Raw genomic sequence first — 25,012 nt, forward strand, 5'->3', positions numbered from 1 at the left:
GGTACAAAAGGCAGTCAGGAGCTGATTTTTCAGACAGTATCTATTTAGTTTATCATTTATTTTATGCTTGGCCTGGCATGTTTTGTGGGACCTGGCAGTGAGGTTCTTAAAAGGAATACATCATGCCGAACCCTGGTGCTCAGCTCTTGATAGTGTAGTTAATGAGTCATGTAAAAAGTGAACCTCTTAAGTAAATAACCAGGGTGATGGGGAATTGGTGAAGGTGTAGGGATGGTTAACCTGGCTAAGGTGCTACTTGAAGACTTGTCAGATACAAGGGGAAATTAAAAATGTTTTGTGTACATTGATGACTACAAGGATATAAATAACCACAAATATACAGAAGTATTTAGGAATGCAGAATTGATCTCCAAATTAGGAAGACTTATTTCAAGGCCAGAAATTTAAAGACTGCTTCCATATGGAAGGAGCTGCCTCCCAAGATAACTGTTTTCTCTTGTGTAATGTACTTAGGCAGTGGTTGGTCAATTATGTTAAGGGATTTTATACATTAGGGCAGTGGTTTGAAGACTCAGGCCATATACAGACTAAATAAGAGTCTTTGGGGATGGGACATAAGAATCAGTAATTTTTGAAGCTTCCCTATGACTCCAAAATGGAGACAAGTTTGGGAAGCCCTACAGTAGTGGGAGGTCTCAATTCCTCAGTGGTTTCCTACATCAGGAGTGTTTCAAGGAAATGAATAAAAAAATGCACATTTCCGAGCACTCCTTTATAGCTTCTACATTAGTCGTGTTGGGTGGACCCAATAAATCTGTGTAATTAAGATTATTTCCAGATTATTTCATTTTCTAGCAGGGTTTGGAAACCACTGGCTTATATGACTTTTTAAAGGAGAAAATTGTGCATTCATAATTCAGCAAGGCACCTGAAAAACTAATTTATGGTATGCTTGTGGACAAAATATATAATATGAATTGAGACATCTATGTCTAGGACAAAGAATGGGTTTTGTGGGACATTTGGCTGGTTCAGTCGGTTGAGTGTCTGACTCTTGATTTCAGCCCAGGTCATGATCCCAGGGTCGTGGGATTGAGCTCCAAGTTGAACTCCCTGCTGAGTGTGGAGCCTGCTTAAGATTCTGTCTCTGTCTCTGTCTCTGTCTCTGCCTCTCTCTCTCTCTCTCTCTCTCTCTCTCTCTCTCTCTCTCTGTCTTCCTCTGCCCCCACTCACATGCTCTCTCTTGCTCTCTAAAATAAAAAACTTAAAAAATTAAAAAAAGAATGGGTTTGGGTTCAAAGTTATCTGAATTCTAATTCTAGTCCTGTTGCTACTTACTAGACTTAAAAAATTTGCTTACCATCTCAGTCTCCTCATCTTAAAATAGAGTAATAATAACAACTTTATAAATTCATTTTGAAATTTAAGTTATTTATGAGAACTGTCAGTCTAACATCATGTCTAAGTATATTGGGCTCGGTTTAAATTCTTTAGTTCTGTGAATACTGAAATTAATGAGTGGATCCATGGAGCATATACGCATGTTTGATGAGTGTATATGTATTCCCTATTGACTTTTAGCTTTGATGTGCTGTGAATCCCTAGTTTTAATATTCTGCTTTGAGTCAGGTTGGAATTGGTATTTTAAAGGCCAGAGGGGTAAAGAATAATGCCTTTCACCAGCTATTGCTTTTATGTGAAATATAATCCATGCCTACATTGTTTTTCTAAATTGCACATTTTAGGTAATTTTTCATTAATTATACTTTAAATGACGGGGGTGAGAATTAACTGTGTACTTTTTTTTTTTTAATCACAGGTTAAGGGGAACTGTGTAATTATTTATTAAAATGGAAAACTGTGAAGAAAGAAAAAGATAGCAGTTGGAGTTAAAATTCCTGGATGAATATTTTGCTTTTTGAGACATCAACATTTAAAAACGATATGCTGATTTGGAAAGTCCTGGGAGTACATTGCAAAATTCATCTTTTCCATTCAATAAATGGACTTTTTAATCACTCCTTGGAGTTGAGGAAGTTCGGAGACAGTGTGTGATGGGAAATGTGGCATGCCGGTGTTTTCCTGGTGATTGCATCTTGGATTAGGTTGCTGCCTATTTGAAGAGATTCCATTTTGAAAAGCAAGAACCCACTGTGATGGATGTCTCTTCAGAGATGAGCAGACATGGGAAGAATCCAGTGAGTCACAAGCTAGAAGATCAGAAGAAGGTAATGCAATACATTTCTTTTTGCTTCGTCCTTTTTGTTTATGCTTAGCGAGAATTTTCTGAATTGCAAATGAATGTGGTTTAAGAGATAAAATATACTATTTCATGGAAATAAATCCCTCCATATAGCCATGTATAGCTTTGGGCCTGGATCTCATTACCAGTTGGTGGTTTTGTTTCTGAAATCTTCTGAATTCATCCATCCAATAGGTTGGCAAAGGATTCTGTGGTGTTCTCTCACTCTTGACTGTGTTCTAGTGACCTGCTGGCCTGACCTCGTGGAACAGTTTTCTGAGATCCAGGATTAGGTATGAGTCATGGGGCATTGCTAGAGTAATGGAGCAAGTTAGAGCACTCCTAAAAGAGAACACCTGCCTTGCTGCCAATAGAAGGTGTAGTTGGCATTTGAAATTCTCCGATTTCATGTCCTTGGGGCACATCAACTTAAGCCTTCTCATTTTTACAGCTGGCCTGGAAAGAGAGTCATGAGGAAGCTGTGAGCTTTGGTTTGACTCTTCATGTGTGATGTCAAAGGAACTAATGGAAAATATCAAAATAGTGCTGTGCTAATATTTATTTTTAAATGGGGTTAGAGAGGTTCTGAGTGAGAAGCTGGGAATTCAATGCAGAGGTTTGCACTTAAACCTCATTTTTCTACCTTCTTAGAAATTCTTACCTGCTAAACCGCTGTGCTATAGTGAGAATCATCCAGAGAGTACTTACTAGAAGGGTCAAAGATGGTACCAGGAGAGAAATCCAAGTCTTAATAAAATATATTGTCTTTTGTGGTGCTTTCATTGATTCCATTAGTATAGGAGAGGTGTGTGGGGACCCAGTGGCTAAGTCACGAAATCAAGGAATAATGAGATAATAGAAAGGATATTTTTAGTTACAACTGGATCTAAGGGCATGATTAAAGTTTGTGTTTACATCTGTCTTAGAAATTTGTTGACTAGTCCTTTTGTACTCCCAGGAGACAACTAGCTCTTTTGCAGTTTTGGAGGTAGGAAGTTTCGAAGAGGCCATGTAGACAATAGCTTGTTAATTTGTTGTGACGTTTTGACTAGTGCCACTAGAAGAGGGGCTACAGTGATTGCTGTGCATCAATCTGGGCAGAAATGGATGGATTATTTATGCCCAACTGGTTTATTCATTGGGTTTACCTGCAGTATAAGTAAGTCTTGGAAATATTAAGTAGCATAAAATCCAAGATGCCTAGAGTCAATTTCGACTTCAATGTGGATATAAATTTCTGCACAAATAAGTGTGTTACCAAGAATGTTGTTGGTGTTTCAAGTGGTCAGCATTTTTTTCTTCCGCTGATACTAAGGGTGTTATTCCAAATAGATGGCAAGATTAATTTCTATCTAAACCACGCTCTGAAATTTCTTAACTACGGAGGGGCTGTTTTATCATTTTTCTCTATCTATAATTTTTATTTATTTAAAAATTTTTTTCAATGTTTGCAGAGAGTGCAAGCGGGAGAGGGGCAGAGAAAGAGGGAGGCACAGCATACGCAGGCTCCAGGTGCTCTGAGCTATGGGCACAGAGCCCAACGCGGGGCTCAAATTCAGGAACTGTGAGATCATGACCTGAGCCGAAGTCGGACGCTCAGCTGACTGAGCCACCCAGGCGCCCCTCTATCTACATTTTTTTTTAATGTCCTTAACTATGATGGGTAATTTGCTTACTGTATTAGATTGGTTAAGAGGGAAGCAAGTAATAGGTAAGTGGTTAATAATACAGAAATCTGACTTTTGGAGGAAGTCCTGCTTTTCTGGCGGGAAAGAAAAGCACCCCTGCAGGTGCTATCATTTTCTTTCCTGAATAAGAGATTCTTTCTGCAAACACAGAAGGGATTGCAAACTGAAGAATGGAATGAATTCTTCAAGTAATTCTGAAAATTCCTTGTATGAAACTTTAAACAATGGTCTCTAATGAGGCTTAGTTTCCCAGGCCAGTTCACAAAGGACTGTTCAGCTCATAAATAATAGTAATAGAGTTTAGGCAAACTATGGAGAGCCATGGCTCTGTGGGAAAATTAAAAAGACCAGTGTGGTAGTGTGGGACAAGAGGATCCCCATTCAACTGTAGCCTTCTAGTCGGTAGGGAGATGGGAGGAGGCATGAACATTTTCAGTGAGCATTATCAAGACAGAAAATGGGATACTAATGATTTCCTGGGTGTCCGATTTGTGTGAGCATTCACATTGAGTCAGCTAGAAATTCAGATGTTGATCGATTAATTGATAAGGACTTAAGATTCAGATTGAAGTGTCAGCAGGAACCCCTAGTCTCAATGACAGGTTTTTGAGTTTGCATTGAGGAGAAAAATGAAACGTAACATCATAAATCTTCGCAGACTAAACTCTGGGCACAGCCCTGCCACCACACAATTGCCAACAGAGATTATAAAATCATTCATGCAATTACTTCGAGTGTTTGTAGTCCTTTGTGATGAATTAATTTAACAGGCACAGTGTTTCACAACAGTGAAATAAAATACATTTATTCCAACTCGTGACTTAATCCAGAGGTGAAGCATCTTTTTGATACTACTGAAAAAATGTGTTCTTCTCACAGTGTTTGTGGCCTGCGGTAGATATTTAAAGCAAGACACGTGGAACTGACTTCAATATAGGCTCTTATTTTGAATACTGCCCCGCTGATTTTTTTGTTCAGTCTACAAATAACTCGTTAGATTTTTGTTCTTTTTTTTCTTTATTTATTTTGGGGGAGGACAGAAAGGGGGAGAGAGAATCCCAAGCAGGCTCCATGCTGTGAGTGCAGAACCCAATGTGGGACTCGATCTCATGAACTGTGAGATCCTGAACTGAGCCGAAATCAAGAGTCAGACACTTAACCCACTGAGCTACCCAGGCACCCCACTGGCTTTTGTTCTTGATTTAAAATGTTTGAATTTGTACTTCGTGTGCTCTACTTCCAAATAGAAACCGTTAGGATACTGGGCACATGAGTTTGTATGTGTGCGACTCTGGTGAGTAGGGAATGTCAGGGAAGAGGTAATTTATGGAGTGCTTACTATACCAGGAGCATGCTTGGTCCTTTCCAGTTCATGAAGAAAGTGTCTTTCTATAAAGATAAAAGGTGGTTTTACCTTTTCCGTCTCTCCTTAAGAAATTTGGTCCTGTAAAATTAATGACAAGTTCCTCAAAAGTATATATACGATATATATGTATATACAATATACAAAAATATAAATAAAATAAAATAAAATATATACCATTATTCAAAATTAAAGCTTTCAAAATGTGTGTGACTCCTTAGGCTTCTTTAAAATAATGCCCCATCACCTGACTAAATCTGGAAGACATAGATAAAGTTAAAAGGTATCATATCTACAAGTCCTATCTGAAGAACTCTTCATTATGGATAAACCAGAGATGTGGATCTTATAGGAGCTGAGAATACTTCTAAGAATCTCAACTCAACCTGGATTAGTGTAGGGGTAGGTGGAATTCAATTCTCTTTTTGATTCCTGTGATTTTTATCAGTAGAGTGGTCAGTTAGCGTTGGCCCATTATCCTGCACTTGGCATTCTCTTTCTGGAATGTCCCAGATGGGAAAATGATCCTGGCATCTCAAAGCTCCTGAATGCCCATAATGAGGTGTTTTATTTTTGAAAACTTGACCTTTTGACCCATGTTTGCTCCTTGTGCCAGTGAGTTCGGGATATTGCTTTCCACTAATTTTATTGCTTTGTGGGATTCTTTCTGCAGAAGCCCGTGGAACAGTGAAAGCCCAATAGGTACAAACGTCGCTTCTATTTAATTAATTGTGAACTTGAACTGAAAAGCAGAGCTCAGTAGGTTTGACTGTCACTCAACTGCAGCAGTTTGCAGTTCAGACAGCCCTGGGACACTGCTTTATTGGTCCATGAATAGTTTGTGTATTAAAACAAACATTTGTCATAGTCAACAGTTTGCTAGGTTGTGCTGAAAAGGGTAACAGGGACACACATTTTGAAATTATGGCAATGAAATGCAATAAATATTTAGTGACCTGTTGGAATAACTTTGTTTTTCTGTTCTCTGAAGCAGAAAGGGATGAAGAGTATTACTGAATATATGCAGAGATATTTACATTTATGGAAATGTCTAAGATTGATGTCCTATTATTTTACTGCCTAAAATCATATCTTTTACATATTAGTCAGCATTATTTTCACACTGCCTTGCAAAAAGCTCGAGATAAATTCTAACACATCATGTCTTCTTAAGAGATGGCAATTATTTCAAAAGTAACACAATCTGAGTGTAGTGAATGGGAGTCTGAGATGTGGAAAGTCATGTAAAATGAGAGAAATGATTGTATTAATTAATAGAAAAGGGGATGCTGATATGGACAAAGCTTGCTATTTGAAGGGCAACTCCAGTGATGTTGTGGACCTAAAATCAAGTTTAGATAGGGGTTAGAAAAAGCATCATCTGCAAGTGCCATTGAGGGCTTCATCAGTGTCTCTCCCCATAGACTAGTTTTGTTTTTCAGTTGACATCAAACAGAAGAGTGTGGTCCAGGTTCATAACGTAGTAGACAACTACGTTAGGCTACTCCAATAATTTTACTGAAAACCTTGCTCACAATGATTACCAGTGCTTTATAGAGCAAAAATAATTTATCAGTTTAAATCTAGCCTAATTTTTCATTTACTATTTTTCTTTTAGTGTGCTGATTGTGATTATCCTCACAGGTGTTGAGAACTACTTGAAATTGTTGATGTTGGAAGCTGATTAAAAACCTGTGTTCTTAAGAGAAAATATGAAGATAAGTCACTAGAGAAGGCTTAGAATAGATCTAGGCTTTTCATTCATTCTTTGATCTTCTTGAAGGATGGACTCATTACATGGTGCTTTATTTTCACAAATCTGCCTGACTTCTTTTTTGTTAGTATGTCTGAGATACGTTAAAAGGTCCGTAAGCGAGCACGAGGTTTCTGAAACAAAGTCACATCATTTATTAATCATCCAATGTGAAGCATGACTTGCTAATATGAATCGATTATCTGTGGGTTTCAACAAAATTGATGAGTCATCTGGTTGCTGATTAGCCAAATTTTTAATTTTTGAAATTCATTGAGCAGGTATTCGGCAATGATCTTATATAAATCTGGAATCCATGTGGAGACACAAATATGAAGGCCACGTTCACAAAGAAACTGGTACTGGAATTGTGGCATTCTGTGATACTGCCCCTAATTTCTGCCCCTGTTGTGTGTCTTTTTTTTTTTTTTTTTTTTTTTTTTTTTTTTTGCGACAGAGAGAGACAGAGCATGAGCAGGGGAGGGGCAGAGAGAGAGGGAAACACAGAATCGGAAGCAGGCTCCAGGCTCTGAGCTGTCAGCACAGAGCCCGATGCGGGGCTCGAACCCACAGACTGAGAGATCATGACCTGAGCTGAAGTCGGACGCTTAACCGACTGAGCCACCCAGGCGCCCCCCTGTTGTGGGTCTTAAAAAAGCTGCTGCAAACAGCTGTCTCCTAGCCACTTTACCTGGAGTTCTCTAAGAATGAATTAGATAAGGTGGGCTCTTTTTCTGCTGAGCAGTGATTCTAGAAACTTCTCTCTCAGATGTGTACTTGGATAAAACTTCTTTTAAAGCTCCTTCTATCATATCATAGGTGGTCCTCAAATAGACCTCTCCTGAAAGTTTATATGGCCACTTGCCTTTTTGGTCCTGACCACATACGTTTTCAGTGTAAACAGTATTTGTGCTAACAGGAAGAATTGGTAATAGATAAAAGTGAATATTGTATACCATGCTTAATGGTTCTGCTCCTTGGTTCTAAACTAGACCATGTTCTGTTTCCTGATTGGTGAATTTTAGATGTCAACAGGTGTAATGACTGCATTACATAATGCATAATGCATAATGAATGACTGCATTCATAAGAATAAACAGATACAACAGGCCCAAGATGGATGGATGATACTTGAGTGGTGTGATACACATTTTGAGCATTTTGAAGGCAAAATTACATGTTGTTGTTTGGTTATTACTTGTCCTTAATTATGTTCTCAATGATAATAATGATTACTAAGATATAAAGTTTAGTAAGTTTTAATTCCTGTTTATTCTTAAATACTTTTTTCTGTTTTGGTATTAACATGTGAATTCTGGCTTTTATCATTCCATAAAGGAATGACTGAAACTAATTTTTTCATCTAAAATATATTGGAAAAATGTGACCACATGCAATACAAAAAACTTGGAATATATCAATAGACTGACTTGCTCTTACCTTTCAATACATATATTATTATATTTTTATGTGTTTATATCTAGTGTGTGTATACATACACATACAACTTTTTAAAGCAGATATTATAATATTGTGTGACCTGTTTTGAATGGCCAATCATATCATTGTCAGTTTCTCTTTAAGATTATGTTCCTAAAAGGATTGAGACTTTCCTCCATTTGACCATATGAATAAATACTTTTGAACATAGCACAGTCATTTTATTTTTTAATTTAATTTTATTTTTTTAAAGTTTTTAATGTTCATTTTTTTAATTTTTTTTAACGTTTATTTATTTATTTAAAAAAATTTTTTTAACGTTTTTTAAATTTATTTTTGAGACAGGGAGAGACAGAGCATGAACAGGGGAGGGTCAGAGAGAGGGAGACACAGAATATGAAACAGGTTCCAGGCTCTGTGCTGTCAGCACAGAGCCTGATGTGGGGCTCGAACTCACGGACCGCGAGATCATGACCTGAGCTGAAGTCAGACGCTTAACCGACTGAGCCACTCAGGCACCCCACATTTGTTCATTTTTGAGAGACAGAGACAGAGCGTGAGTGGGGGAGGGACAGAGAGAGGGGGAGGCACAGAATCTGAAGCAGGCCCCAGGCTCTGAGCTGTCAGCACAGAGCCCGACGCGGAGCTCGAACTCATGAAGTGTGAGATCATGTCCTGAGTTGAAGTCTGACTCTTAACAGACTGAGCCCCCCAAGCACCTCATAGCACAGTCAATCTAAACCAATAGTTCACCTGTGTCCACTTGCCTCCTTCGAGGTTCCAGGTAATTATAAAAGGGTAGACTGAGAATTCTACAAAGCTTACCCTGGGGTAGCCACATGGACAACAAACCTATAAATGCACATAAAAATACCATTAAAAAGTGCTGAACATCAAAATCGGGGGCGGGGGGGGGGGACTTGCTCATTTCCACGAGTCAAAGATTTGAGATTAATCATGAAATCAGAGTACACGTTGGCACCAGAATGGAGTGGGAAGCAAGAACATGTGTAAGCAGAGAAGAGTCAGAGTGGGATGCCATGAGCTGGGAGTGGGATGATACGGGGAGTGCAATGACTTGTCTCGTTTGTGTCTTGTACAGCAGGCTCCTTGCTGGTGAGCAGAGCCATCTGATTTAATAACACGAGGACAGGGTGGCAGCATTTTTTGTTTTTTTCCTACATGGGGACTGACCAGATGTCTCCCAGACATGATATTCAGTGAATACACAAATGCCTGGGATAAGAGTTACATGAAGCAAAGCAGATTTAATGATATGTTCTAAAAGCACCGGACATAAGAAATTCTGTCAGTTTTATATGCAAAGTTGGGCAATTTTTATGAGAAATAAGCAGAAAATCATCAAGTCTTCGAAGTATGTTCTGAGGAACAGTAACAGTATTCTAATCAGAAATGTATAAGAAATGCGGAGTCTCAGGCCCCACACCAGAACTACTGAATCAGAATGTGCATTTGAACAAGATATCCAGGTGGTTTATTAATGCACAGCAGTATTGGAGAAGCACTGCCCTAGAGATCATGCCTGAGAGCTTCTCAGTGGGACTAAGCTTTTTTTTTTTTAAATATATTGTATTTATTTATTTTTAATTTACATCCAAGTTAGTGAGCATATAGTGAAACAATAATTTCAAGAGTAAATTCCTTAGTACCTCTTACCTATTTAGCCCATCCCCTCTGCCCTCCCATAACCCTCTGTTTGTTCTCCAGATTTATGAGTCTCTTCTGTTTTGTCCCCCTCCCTGGTTTTGTGTTCTTTTTGCTTCCCTTATGTTCATCTGTTTTGTATCTTAAAGTCCTCATATGAGTGAAGTCACATGATATTTGTCTTTCTCTGACTAATTTCGCTTAGCATAATACCCTCTAGTTCCATCCACGTAGTTGCAAATGGCAAGATTTCTTTTTTCTTTTCTTTTTTTTTTTTTTTTGGTATTTCATTTTTCTTTCTTTTTTTTTAATATATGAAATTTATTGTCAAGTTGGTTTCCATACAACACCCAGTGCTCATCCCAAAAGATGCCCTCTTCAATACCCATCACCACCCTCCCCTCCCTCCCACCCCCCATCAGCCCTCAGTTTGTTCTCAGTTTTTAAGAGTCTCTTATGCTTTGGCTCTCTCCCACTCTAACCTCTCTCTTTTTTTTCCTTCCCCTCCCCCATGGGTTCCTGTTAAGTTTCTCAGGATCCACATAAGGGTGAAAACATATGGTATCTGTCTTTCTCTGTATGGCTTATTTCACTTAGCATAACACTCTCCAGTTCCATCCACGTTGCTACAAAGGACCGGATTTCATTCTTTCTCATTGCCACGTAGTACTCCTTTGTGTATATAAACCACAGTTTCTTTATCCATTCATCAGTTGATGGACATTTAGGCTCTTTCCATAATTTGGCTATTGTTGAAGGTGCTGCTATAAACATTCGGGTACAAGTGCCCCTGTGCATCAGTACTCCTGTATCCCTTGGGTAAATTCCTAGCAGTTCTGCTGGGTCATAGGGTAGGTCTATTTTTAATTTTTTGAGGAACCTCCACACTGTTTTCCAGAGTGGCTGCACGAGTTTACATTCCCACCAACAGTGCAAGAGGGTTCCCGTTTCTCCACATCCTCTCCAGCATCTATAGTCTCCTGATTTGTTCATTTTGGCCACTCTGACTGGCGTGAGGTGATATCTGAGTGTGGTTTTGATTTGTATTTTCCTGATGAGGAGCAGCATTGAGCATCTTTTCATGTGCCTGTTGGCCATCTGGATGTCTTCTTTAGAGAAGTGTCTATTCATGTTTTCTGCCCATTTCTTCACTGGATTATTTGATTAAGCTTTAGTTACCCACTCTTGGAGTAAGATGCCCTTTATTTTCTGTGTTCTGATTCCTATCTCCCTTCCCGACTTCTCTCCCAGTATTTCCTGGCATCATCAGCTAAGTTAACTACTTGCACTTGAATCATTCTTTCAGGTTCTACTCTGGCAGAAGCCTAAACTAAGACATTCTGTATCTGAGGTTCTGGACCAATACGGTGTATTTGTTTCCATCAGCTAGTGTTGGACTCTAAGTTAACACAGTTATTTGGAATTTAAATTTTTCAGGAATTCTTCTATCTCGTTTATTTATTCCTATTTTATTTTTGGATATCCTAAGTGCACACCCAGATAATGGTGGTGTGCTGGCCCTCACTTGTACAATATGGCTGGCCCTGACTTATAAACACTCAATTAAGAGATGACCCACTCACAGGACAGCTGCTGCCACCTCCCACTGCCACCCCATTGTCAACAGCCTCTACAGCACAAATTGTCCTAAGAAGTTGTTGAAGGAGCTGTGAGCTCCTTTCCCCATCTCTTGCCTTCTTCAACCTATTCACTAAAAACCAAAACACAATTATGAGACATTTACTGAATCTATTGTTTGGCATGGGTTTTTATATGAAATCTTCCTATTCACTCCTCTTTTCCTTTAGGGTTCCTTGCTGGGGAAACTAAATATACACAAAACAATGTCTAAGTGGGAACAAAGAACTAGCTTTATGAAAAGAGCATGCATGTAAATGCTCCCAAACTCTCCTAAAAGTAGATCTTCTCTTAGATGCTATGGTGCTTCAGTTCCAGAAGCCAAATGTGGGTTTCCTACTACCCTCAAAACTTGGATCACTGCTCCAGTGAACTGACCTGAAAATACTAACTATGTTAGTTGTGTGGATGAAGATGGACAGAGAACCTACCCAAAGAGGAGGACCGTGTGGGGGGAGTTTATCACAGATGAGCAATACAGTGGAAAAAAAAGAAGTGATGATGCCCATGATCTTACCTTTAGTAGAAAGAAACACTGCCCAATAATAAAACTTGGCCCAATATTTCACTCATGACCTCACCCATCAGGCTAGCAACGTCTTTGGGAGGATCTAGTAAAAAGTAGTGTAATAAACAGTGAAAAGCAAAGGATCTAGAATAAGATGCTTGAATTTTATTTCTGGCACTTACTGAAATTACTCAACTCTGTCCTCTCCTAGTTTTCTCATTTGTGTTATTTTATAAAATGAGAATATTTAAAACAATTATATATAAAGCATTTGGAGCAATGCCTTGTACCTACAAAACACTCAATAATTGGTAGCTTTTGGGGTGAACTAAAGAGTTGGGCATGGTTTATTTTCCTGTGTGCATAGGCTAGAATGTGAGTTAATGGGCACAAGTGTTCCTCCCTTCTCATCACTTGACTTCCTATGAGGTCCGGAAATGCCGGTCCTGAATGACTTCCTGGTTAGTTGTAATCACAGCAACTCATTTTAGACTTCTCTCTACCATCTGTGTTTAACAATTTAAGCACTCATAACATTAGGCTTCCCAAAATGTGAAGGGCTTCTTTATTAGGGAGTGGGAACAAACTCTCCCTCCCTGCTCCCTAAAACACCGAAGTGGAACCAACCAATCCTGGATTATGCACTAGAGCTTAAGATGGGTGGTAGGTCTGAGCATTGTTTCTTGACTTCTATTAAACTTGGTGTTAGTAGTTCATGTGAGTCCAAGGCTTAGTTTGCCTGTTTTTTGGAGAGAGTCTGAGGATAGTTGGTACCGAGGGAATTTCATCTGAAAGTATGGATATCAGGTTAACTACGTGTGACTAGAGTTCAACCCTAGAGCCAGTCAGAAAAGACGTCTGTGAGTTCAAAGGCTTTAATTTTCTTAGGATGACAAGTTTGATAAACCAAAATATTTTCTGGCCATGACGTATTGATAAATACAGAGTTATCCTTAGCTCATGGTACATTTTAAATAAAAAAGTATTTTCTAAATCCTAAATATTTAGGATGAGTTTTGTTTCTGTTTTCAAGAGGATATAAAGAACATTGAACATGAGGAAAATTCTCAGTTGATGCAGACTTTATTTCTTTCATTACCAATGTGAGATTGAGAGTGTAAAAATGTATATAAATTTTTTTTAACGTTTATTTATTTTTGAGACAGAGAGAGACAGAGCATGAACGGGGGAGGGTCAGAGAGAGGGAGACACAGAATCTGAAACAGGCTCCAGGCTCTGAGCTGTCAGCACAGAGCCCGACGCGGGGCTTGAACTCACTGACTGAGAGATCATGACCTGAGCTGAAGTTGGCCGCTTAACCGACTGAGCCACCCAGGCGCCCCATAAAACTGTATATAATGAAGATATGTGATGAAGCAAACATGGTAAAATGTTAACCATACATACCAACTAGTGGTATGTATAAAGGTGTTTACTGTAAAATTGTTTAAACTTTTCTGTATGTTTGAAGATACATATAAGACAACATGGGCAAATATATTAATAAGTGATGTTTGCCATCAAGGTATTAACATTCTAGTAGCATATGTATAGTTTCTGTGCTTTACTTCCTTGAGCTTGATTCTCCTCCTCTGTGTAACTTGGGGATCAAGGGAGCTTAGAGGTTTTTAGAGGGAGACTAAGGACTGCTATTTTATTAGTCTTTCAGCTGCACTAGGTAGTTTTTCCAATTGGCCTGGGTCCTAAGCAGTGTTTCTTACATGATATATATAGGAAATGCACTCACAATTTTCAACAACTGACTTAAAACTCATTTAGAGGATCCATCCCCATATGTATTGATTTTCCTTGACTTAAAACTAAGTTCAGTATATTCAATCACTTGTATGTTTCATAGACACGCACAGTTATTGTGCTTTAATTTGAATCTGGAGATGTCCATTCCAAGCATTAATACAGTAAAAATAAATACCTTTTTCTCGTTTTTAGAATCATTCTTTATGACCAATTTTTCATATTTCATGGAATAAATGCTTTTTTTAATTCTTTTTTTTAATGTTTATTTTTGAGAGAGAGCACGAACAGGGGAGGGGCAGAGAGAGAGAGAGAGAGAAGACACAGAATACAAAGCAGGCTCCAGGCTCTGAGCTGTCAGCACAGAGTCCGATGCAGGGCTGGAACCTATGAACTGTGAGATCATGACCTGAGCCGAAGTCGGATCCTTAACTGACTGAGCCACGCAGGAGCCCCTGGAATAAATTATTCTTTATAAATGTTTCTTGACACATATTACAGCAGAGCATGTACTTGTTAAAAATCCATTAAAAATGTTCAATGTTACATTGCTTGTTTGGAAGGAATTTCTTATGAGCATTTTTGCATAATGGTAAAGTGGTTCCTTAGTGCCCAATGGATATACTTCTACAGTGTACGTAGAAGGTTCTACATATTGCTTGCTATCTTCCAGGTTTTGATAACTCATCAGGTTTTGAGAAGTCATTGTTTCAGAGACAGAGATGGAGGTTAGTGGATTCAGGTTAGTAACGTTGCTCTTTGTTTTACTATATATTGCATTGTAGCATAATATTTTGTTTGATGGTGGAAATTATCAAAGAATCAACCACAGATTTAAGAGATATTTTGCAATCTTCAGTGTTTATTTGTGTATTTATGGAGTGCCTACTAGTTCTCTGTGGTAGGCAACAGTAATACAATTTACTTGGTTAACTGCATTACTAATGAATGGATGTATCCATTTGTATCTATCACCTCCTCTTTGCATAAAAAAGTGGGTTAGGCTCCTAACTAATATCTGAATAGCAAGCAATCTGTAGTTTGCAAAGAACTTTTACTTGTGTTTCTGTCCACCCTCGCAACTCAGTGGAATTGTAGGTCCAGTAATTTTATGTTCATTTTAGCAATGAACTTGTCTCAGATGAGAGAACTCACCGGTTGCATCTTTTTATTTTGCTCAGTGATTTATTTTTATTTTATTTTTTAAAGATTTTTGAAATGCTTATTTTTGAGAGAGAGAGAGAAAGCCAGCACAAGCCGGGGAGAGGCTGGGGGTGGGGGGGCAGAGGATCAGAATCAGGCTCTGTGCTGACAGCAGAGAGCCTAATGTGGGATTTGAACTCATGAACTGTGAGATCATACCCTGAGCTGAAGTCGGACGCTTAACTGACTGAGCCACCCAGGTGCCTCAAAAACATGTAACTTATTAATAGGTTGTTAAAAATCTGTTTGAAAAATATAAATCTATGAAGACTTTTTGTTTTCATGTTAAATTTTATTCTAGGTGGGTGTGAGTATGATACACTTTCTTTAAGCAGATGTTTTTCGAGAGCTACTCCCAAATGACTTTGAAAAGATGTGAAAAATGAGGGTCCAGATTTGGGAACTGCAGTTAACCTGGTTTAGTCACGTTAGACTTGTCACGTTTGGGAAGTTGCACTCAAGGTTCTCCATCTATCTTATTAAAGGTGACTGATTTCATTAAGTCACATTAGGAAGCTTCATTTAATTGTTAGGAAAATATGTTGTAAGGGACACAGGTCATATTTAAATTTGATAGACTACATGGAGAAAAATTATTGCCAGTCTACACAGGTGGGGCCACACTCCCTCTCAGCTTCTCAGTTTTGCCAGCCCATCAGCCACCAGCTAACCCACAAAGCTTGGCTACCTGGTCCCCTGGCTGTGCCAATGACACATGTGAGTACACGCAGGTATGTAAGCCACCGAGCTCTCCTGTAGTGAGGCAGGATGTTCTGTTGGACCACATTCACATTCAGAATCTGCTTACCAGGGTGGAAATGAATGGGAAGTGGGGTCTGTCCCAGACATACGCCTGCTAGCCATTGTAAGCCATATCTACATCATTTTTGAGAGAATATTAAAAAAAAAAGTTTGTCTACCCATCTTTGGATCTAATTTATAGTGTGTTTGATTTATCTGATGCAAAATGAAGATGAGGATAGTGTTTTATACAAATGGCCCTTCTGACTTTCTACTTTGATAAATATCTTTCAACAGCTACAGTTATGACATTTTCCTAATGTTGTTGTTTTCACACATGCTAATGGCTCTAAGGTATTAATCCAAATGGGCACGTTTAGTTCTGAGGCAAGAATGTGACTGAAACCACATGAATTCACCTGAATACTTTCCACTTTTTGCTGCTGATAGTTAACTTTATACTTTATAGTTTTTATTAAAATTAGGTGTTTCCTCTGAAACTCTTACTGGCTGCTTGATTAAACAATATTGTTAGGTGCAATGTAGTAGTTTTACTTCATGCTGTCTCGGTAAGAAGGGCTTGTATCTTTTAACAGTTGCTGGTCTTGGCAAATTGTAATGCTTGCACATAACAGATAAACAACACCTTGTATGTGCTTGTTATTCTCTAATTAACACTGGGAAAGGATTTAGGGTTAAACTTGAAAAACAACATAATGTCTTAATCTGCTTTGCTTTGTAAAATATTTTCATAGAATCATGAACCGATGCAGTGATTTCCACATTGCTTTGGGGGGAAAAGTACAAAATAACGTTAAATAAAAATGTGCCTTTATGTTTCTGTAATACTTACCATTTTAGAAATGTCTTTCATATCCTTATCAGGTGCTAAATTCGTGTTCCAGCTAAATATACGATACTAAGAATATCCATGGGTATAGCCATGATTTTCTTTTTAACACATCTAGATTAATCACTTACCTTCCTAATAACCCTCCAGTGACCTTCTGGTGCATTTTGAGTACAGTCTGAACTCCTTAACGTGGCCCATAGGGCGCTGCATAATATTTCCATTTTTCCCCCAAAGTCATCCTTTGCCACCTTTTCTCTCCCTCATTCTGTCCAAGGTGTGTTGGTGATCTGTCATTAAGTTCTTTGAACAGTCAAGGGTTTTCTCACTCTCAGGCCTTGGCATTGACAGCTCTTTCTGCCTAAAGTACTCATTGCTCTATTTTTTGCATGAATGACTTCTCATCATTCAGGCATAGGGTATTAATGTAATTTCCTCCAGAAAGTGCTTTCCCATCCACTCCATCACTGTGTTCTGTTGATTTTCTTTCTAGTAATCCTTTCAATATTTCCTTCTTACCCACTTAATGGCTTGCTTGTTTATAATCTGCCTCTATTAGGTTAGGGACGCTGTCTGTCTTGGTCAACATTGTGTGGGAAACCTTGCATGTGATACAAACTCAAGAACTGTTGCTGTGGAACAAAGAAGAAAAATCTATATGAGTACTTACCAAATTGGGGTGCAATTTTTGATAAAAAGCTAAAGAAGAAAGATATAAATCCCTGTATTGCTCTCAGGCTAGTATATTGTTAAATGAGAAAATAGGAAAACTTTAACTCATGACAAGGGCTTTTGGGTTAGAGTAAATGCTTCTGAGTATTATTTGCCTAAACACCCTTGTATCTTTATTTCTCTGAAGGAAGAGTGGAATTGTCAAAGCATGACTCTCTGTGCAGTTCCTTTATTTTCTACTAACTCTCTGAAGCCTTCTAGCTCTTGAAGATGAAAGAAATGATAGGTTTAAAAGTTGAACAACTTTCATTCCAAATCATCTAGCTATTTGTTTATGAGTTAATCCACGATATTTTGTAAGCAAAAGAGATGGCATCTTTAGGATTTAAAATTGCTGAAAACTGGTAATACAGGTACTTATGTGATATTTGGACAATCTCCAAGCAGTATCAAAAATTAAGGCTAACATTAGTTAATATTTAAGGTTTGATTGTTTTTACTCACAAACATAGGGCAAAAGGATAGTCAAATTTTATTTAAGTTTTGAAATGATTATAAATGCCCTTATCTATCATATTATCACAGACACTAGTTATCAACTTCTGAGTAGTATTCGAGAATTCTGATGGCACAGTTGAAAGTGGAGGAGGGTAGGGGCACTCCTCCTTACCCACCCAAGTAGAGATAAACCCCAGTCTCATCAGTCTATGGCTTTGTGTTTTACTGCCAGATGGTGCTGACAGGTGTTTCTTCATTGCCTAACTGGTAATGCCTGCCTCTTGGTGGTTCAGGATGTTTTTTGACAGAATATGATCCTGCTTCCTAGGGCTAAGCTGGACTGTGCTTTTGCTACTGTAGCTGTAGTATTCGACGTTCCTCCTTTTCAGGTCACATTCAAACTCACCTCCCAGGTGTCAGCCAACACCGGGACCCTGCATCAGATCTGTTTCTAGGGTCTTTCCTCTCTAGGCAGTTACCGGTAGACATCAGCTACCATTTTCCTTTCCTACCAACAAACACAATTTGCTTGATTATGCACTCTTTAGCTGGGTAGTTAGGTTCTAGTAGAACTTCCTTGGACCCTAGATGGAGTCGATTTCAATGACTCCAAGGTAATTTCCAGCAGTTCACTTGCTAAGGGAGAGAAAACACAAATATGAAAAACTAAATTAAAATACTCTTTAATTAGCCATGCTACTATATAAAGTACACAAGTTAATAGGTTTGTTGATTTACTTACCTCTGTAGTATTAAGCATGTCCATTCTCAAAACTTCCTGTAATATTATAATTTATATTGGCCACCAGCTCCTTGTACATGAAGTCTATTCTGTAAATTCTTATAATATCATCTGGCCAAAAGTATTAATATCTCTCCTTGAAGAAGGATTTTATTTTCGGCAGTTAGGAGAGCACTTTCCTGGATAAGAAAATATAATTATCCCTTTTTATGCTTGTTTTATATGGTTAGTTTCTTTCCAGTATTCAAAAAGACTGGGAGTCCATTAGTGCACAGTTTTTTTTTTTTGTTTTTTTTTTTCAGAGATAATGGGCTTTTCATACTCTTGTTTACAAACATAATTAAAAATAGGCTTTTGTGGAGAGGAACTTAATTCTAATAGAATGTTGATTAACTGAAGTGTTTAGTTTTTTCTAAAAGTCTTAGAGAGCACCTGATATAAATTTAGGATTATTCTAAGAGAAAGTAAGTTAGAGCAGCTACTACAAAATAGAAACTAGAGCTTAAAAATTATTTGAATGCTCTGTCTGTGCTTGCTGGTGCAGTATCCACTAACCATTGTAACTATTACAATTTAAATTAATAAAAATTAAATAAAGAATTCAGTTCTTCAGTTGCACTAGCCATATTTCAAGTGCTCAGTCATTGCTTGTGACTAGTGGCTACCCTACTACAAAGTATATTTACATAATTACAGAAAGTTCTGTTGAATATTTCTACTGAAATATTGTCCTGGTTAGAATGTAACATAGAATAAGAAGTTAGGGGAATCCAAGAGTTAGACTTCTTGTCAGAGGAACAAGAGCAGTAATGGAGGCATTTTTTCTTCTTTTTAGTGCATAAAATTGGAATGGGAAGCCACTGTTGTTCCACGATAAAGGAACAATGATAAAGGGGTCAATAACCTTTTTGCTTGCCATAAATTTAGTAGACTAAAGTGTTTGCAAATATCTTAAAAGTCAGACCAATTACCAAGTTTATCTTTGAACTGTTTATCTTGTTTATTTTTGCTTAGATGGATTGCTTCAAAGCACCTTACCTTAAGAAGCAATATACATTGAGCAATGAGTGGGATAATCAGTTTTGTATTCTACATACAGAAAAAATGTGAATTATCACAAGTTAGTATCCATAATAAATTATTTGACAGTAAACTTTCAGTACTGAACCAACATGAAGACTTTCCAAAAATGCTTTCCATGACCCCGGGGGGGAATTGAATATGGTTTCAAATCTTAGGACATGATAAGGTTGTCAGGCAACAAATTAGCATCCAGGCAAAAGTACTGAGGTCAAAAAGAATCTTAAAGTACTTGCAAAAATACATGCATAGTAGTCTTTATCATTTTAGCAAATGATTTAACATCACGATTGTGTCCATTTATATTGTAGTTCAATCGGCCATATATATTTTATTGTGTTCTTGCCAAAAGATAAGATCAACAGAGCCATATGTTTCCTAAGCTCCTCTTGGACAGAAATTTTACTAAAACCGGACCAAGTAAAATATTACCTAGTCAGCAAAGGTCATCATTAGTTAAATTTGTGTTTCAGGAAGTGCTGTTCCAAAATAGGTATTATCAATAAAATAAAAATTATGATTTAACACAGCATTGTTTTCTGTTTGATGAGAAAAACAAAATTAAGTAACTTTGATACTTAAAATTTTTTTTCCAAATTTTATAAATTAAAAAAAATTAATGTTTATTTATTTATTTTTTAATTTTTTTTAACGTTTATTTACTTTTGAGACAGAGAGAGACAGAGCATGAATGGGGGGAGGGTCAGAGAGAGAGGGAGACACAGAATCAGAAGCAGGCTCCAGGTTCTGAGCTGTCAGCACAGAGCCCGACGTGGGGCTCGAACTCACGGACCACGAGATCACGACCTGAGCCGAAGTTGGACGCTTAACCGACTGAGCCACCCAGGTGCCCCTAATGTTTATTTATTTTTGAGAGAGAGAGAGAGAGAGAGAGAGAGAGCGAGTGAGCAAGCGTGAGCAAGCAGGGGAGGGACAGAGAGAGAGAGAGGGAGGCGTAGAATCCAAAGCCGGCTCCAGGCTCTGAGCTGTCAGCACAGAGCCCGACGCTGGACTGGAAGTGATAAATCGTGAGATCATGAGTGAGCCGAAGTCGGACGCTTAACCAACTAAGCCACCCAGGTGCGCCCCTCCAAATTTTAAATCTCTCCTCATCTTCTCAATGTCCGGAGAGCCAACTATAACAAATTCCAAATTTTAAATCCCTTTTGGAATGGAGTGTAGTTGGCTCTCTGGACACTAAGCAGAAGAGATGGGAATTGGGCTACAAGTTAGAATTGCGTTCGACAAAGTAAAGCTTAGAGGTGATTGGTAGGAGCAAGCTAAAGACACTGTCCATGTGGGGGATACTCCAGCGCTTTAAGGTAAACAGCCCAGCATCCAGGAATCTGAGTGTCTCAAGGTGGTGTAGGAGCATCAAGCCCCATCAAAATCAAGTAGCCCAGGTTACCACGAGGCTGGAGATAAAATATCTAAAAACTGAAAGAAAGATTGCTTTAGGAAGAAACTTTTTATAATTTTTCCCCTGTAGAAAGGTCTGAGTGGCATGAAATAGTAGGAAAAACATCAGCCTCGACAAGAGGCAGATAATAGTTCAAATCCTGGCTCTCTCATTTAGCAGATCTGTGAATTTAGTTCAGCGACTTAACCGTAGTGAGATTCACCTTTCTTCATCTGTAAAAATGGGTTTGTAATGTTAGTTCCCCTTTCCAGAACATAGTCTGCTTAGAGACTACTAGTCAGCAAGCATCATCTTCAATAAGGAAAATGTGGATGCTCTTTTTAAATCACTTTTATTATCTTTATTGTATAGATGACAAAAGTGACATTAGGAGTTCCAACAAATACATTGAATATCCTCATAGAAAAAAGAAATCTGCAAAAGTATACTCTCTTAAAATTTGCAAATAATATTTCTCCATGCTTGGATCAACAGAATATTTGAGTGTGTGTGGTATGGGGGTGTTTACTGTATTGTCCAGAAAGTACATTTTACAGATATCATACATACTGCACAGACACATACGCATACATACACTCTGTAGTTGTCCAGTTGGGAATATCCGAAAATGATAGGTAAATTTATAATCAGAGAAATATCGTATGTTACAAAACTCTGCTCCCTTAAGATATAAAAGTATTAACTTATATGGGGGTCGTAGTTCAAACGAAAATGAAAATTATACTCTTCTTGAAGTCATGTGCCAGTGTTCTCATGGTGAGAACTTAATTTTGTTCCTATTTTTTGGACTCTTGTGACTCTTAGTTGAATAGTGTGTAGGGTGTTGAGGGATTGCTGCTGCTGAAGTCCCATAATTATGGAAGAGGATAATTGTCCACAGGTCACTGAGAAGAGCCACAAAACCCTGTCCCTGACAAAGAGGTCAGTGGACTTTGGAGAATAGAGTTTTGACATAGTTGATGAGTTTGAAGTTTACCATGAACACATATAAAGTCCTTTGCTGAAGCCTTACCCAGTTTATTTTTTTTACACAGAAACTGTATGAAGAACCACAATAGAGGACATCTTAAAGTGACCCTGAATTTAGTCATCTACTACGTATGTTTTACAAAGAATAGAGGTTAAGGCACAGGCTTTGGAGTCTGACAGGCTGAGCGTGAACACCGGTTATGCTCTTTCCTAGCTGCTTCCACCTGATCAGGTGGCTTAATCTCTTCATGCTTCCTCGTCCTCATCTACAAAATAGGGACAGTAATAGCCTTTCCTCAAATGGTTGCTGAGGACATTCAGAAAGATAATTCACATAAACTTGGAAAAAGACTAAGCATTTAGTAAAGATTAGATTTATTGGCTACTATAATTCCTGAGTGATACAAGATTAAAACAAACTTAAAGCTCTATGGAGAAGAAAACATTAACTATAGGGCAGTTATTGGAATTACCAGAAGAGGTTGTGTACCCAAATCTGCATCTGGCATTTTAGGTCAACTGATGGCAGGACCTGCAAAACTGGAGGACAGGACCATGGATGGTTCGACAGTGATAGGGTAAGCTCCTGGCCTTCCTTTTGCTTGGGACCTCCATGATTAAGATGAGAAGACCCAACAATAGATTCCTCAGCAGGAGGAATGAAGTTAAGACCTCACACTTGTGGTTTTAATTATTCACATCAGTGTGCTCATTTATGGAGATTGATCATCAAGGTTTTATATATAGAAGCTTAGATGGAATTTGTGAATAGACAGATTTTGCAGTGATTAACAACCTGTTGTAGAGTCCTACAGATCTGGATGTGAGTGTCAAGATTACTGCATCTTGTCCATGTGGTCGCAGCTCCTTTAGCCTCAGTTTATTCATCTGGAAGAGGGGGGCTTAGTAATATCCACCTCGTTAGGTGGTTGTGATAATAAGGGTGACAGGCCATGTAAGTCCCGTTGTATGATGCTCGCTGCTCATTTAAATCACTGTCTTCTTAACAAAGTCCCTCAGTGAATTATTTTCTGTTTGAAACCTTATTTCTTAAAAGGAAAGTGGTTATTAATTTAGAAATCTGTTACTTTCATCCATCTCAAGCACTTTGGAAGATATTTGTCTATTTTATTAACTCTTGTGGACAATGGGATAAGTCTTATCCACCAGATTTCCTCTGTAGGTTTTTAGGATTATTTCCTGTGGGAAACTTTACAGCATGGGAAATACTTGTGATGTTCCTTCTTTAATTATTTTGTGCCAACTCCGAAGTTGAAGATATTCCAGGAAGATGTATAAAATATATAGTCAATAGTATTAAAATCTACACGGATGGAAGAAGCTGATGCTTAGAGAATTACTAGCTTTTCGAAGCATCCAGTGTAGATAAATTGAGTGATCAGGAAGCCTTATACATAACAATTTGATTAGTCATATCCAAATGTGTCAGTTGATTTCAAAACCATTTAAACATATAGCAAATTATTCTAGGTTTGCATATCTAAAACTGAGTGCACCAGGAGGAAATCCTATATAAAAATATATTATTTAAATATAAAATAAAAAATATATTTAAAAAAATATATATATGAGCTTGGATTTATGTGTGTGTGTTATATGTCTATTTCTATATGTATGTGTGTGTTTGTATGTATTGAAATGTATTCATATGCATATAAATACACCATCATACTTGATATTAATACTAATAAGAAAGTCTCCCCAATTTTTAGTAACATAAAAGGAATGTTACAAATTTCTGAGATGTTTTGTGAATTATGATATACATTTTTCATTCTGTGGAAGCATGTCTTCTGAAATAAGATTCAGTGGTAGATTGCTGTGTTGTTGTTAGAAAGTAGACATTCTGGGCCTCTTGTTGGGCAGGCTCTGCAGGTGCTTTGCATGGTGTCTGGCTCTAAAACCAGCTTTGGATCCTGCCTAGCTCATTGGGCTTTCCTCCCAGGTTTTCTGATCAGAAAACTGAAGGCCAGCTGCTGCCTGTCATTAGGAAGCTTAGTGAAAGTCAACATGGGACTGGAGGCTGGCTGGGGGCAGATGGGGCACTGTCCACACTCTGACTGAAGGTCACCCAGAGAAAGACTTTCTAATGCTGCCTAGGACTTGCTGCATAATGTGTCTGCTCTAAAGCAGCCCCAGAGAGGTAATAGATCGTTTTCAGAATGTTCTGTTTTTGTAGATAGATGTTATATCTGGAGAATTTTGAACAAGGTTTGGAGTGAGAGAGTGGTCACTCTTTGATCTCATGTAAATATTATTATAGCTGAATCAACAGATTCCTTTTGTGTTACTCTAAAATTTTAATTGAAGTATCTCCCTATCCTTTCCCTTTCTCACCATGCCCACCCAATGTCTTTTGTAATATAGCCTTAAGGGCTGATTTATTTTCTGACCTTCCTTAATGAAGATAATCAGATTTTGCCCTGGAGCCTAACAGTTGTTCTAGTCTTTGGTCTGATATCTTGATTGGTGCTAGGACATATGTTGTGCTTATTTACAAATGCTAAATTGCTACACTTTTCTAAATTCCTCTAAATATTTTGGCTGAGTGATTTCCTCTGGCAGTTGATTAGCCAGGTTGCCCATATACTGGGTATTGTGAATTTGTTCTCCTTTTATCAGACTATTTTATACAGTGTTATGTGTTGTGTAGCAAAGCCTATTGAATGAAAAGAAAATGCTGACATTTGAATGGAAAGCCCAGAGGGCTCGGGAAATGCCAGAGGAATTCTACAAATACCCTTTCTCAGTGGCCTACACAATTGGGATCTAATTCTTCCTGGGTAGCAGATGGAGGTGGTAA

The 25,012-nt window shown here is 38.1% G+C and overlaps 1 protein-coding gene across 1 annotated transcript in view; it reads left to right on the forward strand.

The window, feature by feature from the left end:
- Positions 1 to 1,831: 1,831 nt before the first annotated feature.
- Positions 1,832 to 25,012, forward strand: part of NAV3 (neuron navigator 3) — a 599,823-nt gene continuing 576,642 nt past the window's right edge. Inside the window, exon 1 of the mRNA XM_042947238.1 lies at positions 1,832 to 2,189. Coding sequence (XP_042803172.1) covers positions 2,118 to 2,189 — 72 coding nt within the window. The 5' untranslated portion in view covers positions 1,832 to 2,117. The remainder of the gene's footprint in view (positions 2,190 to 25,012) is intronic.

Source organism: Panthera leo, chromosome B4, assembly GCF_018350215.1.
Source record: "Panthera leo isolate Ple1 chromosome B4, P.leo_Ple1_pat1.1, whole genome shotgun sequence".
Taxonomy (NCBI): domain Eukaryota; kingdom Metazoa; phylum Chordata; class Mammalia; order Carnivora; family Felidae; genus Panthera; species Panthera leo.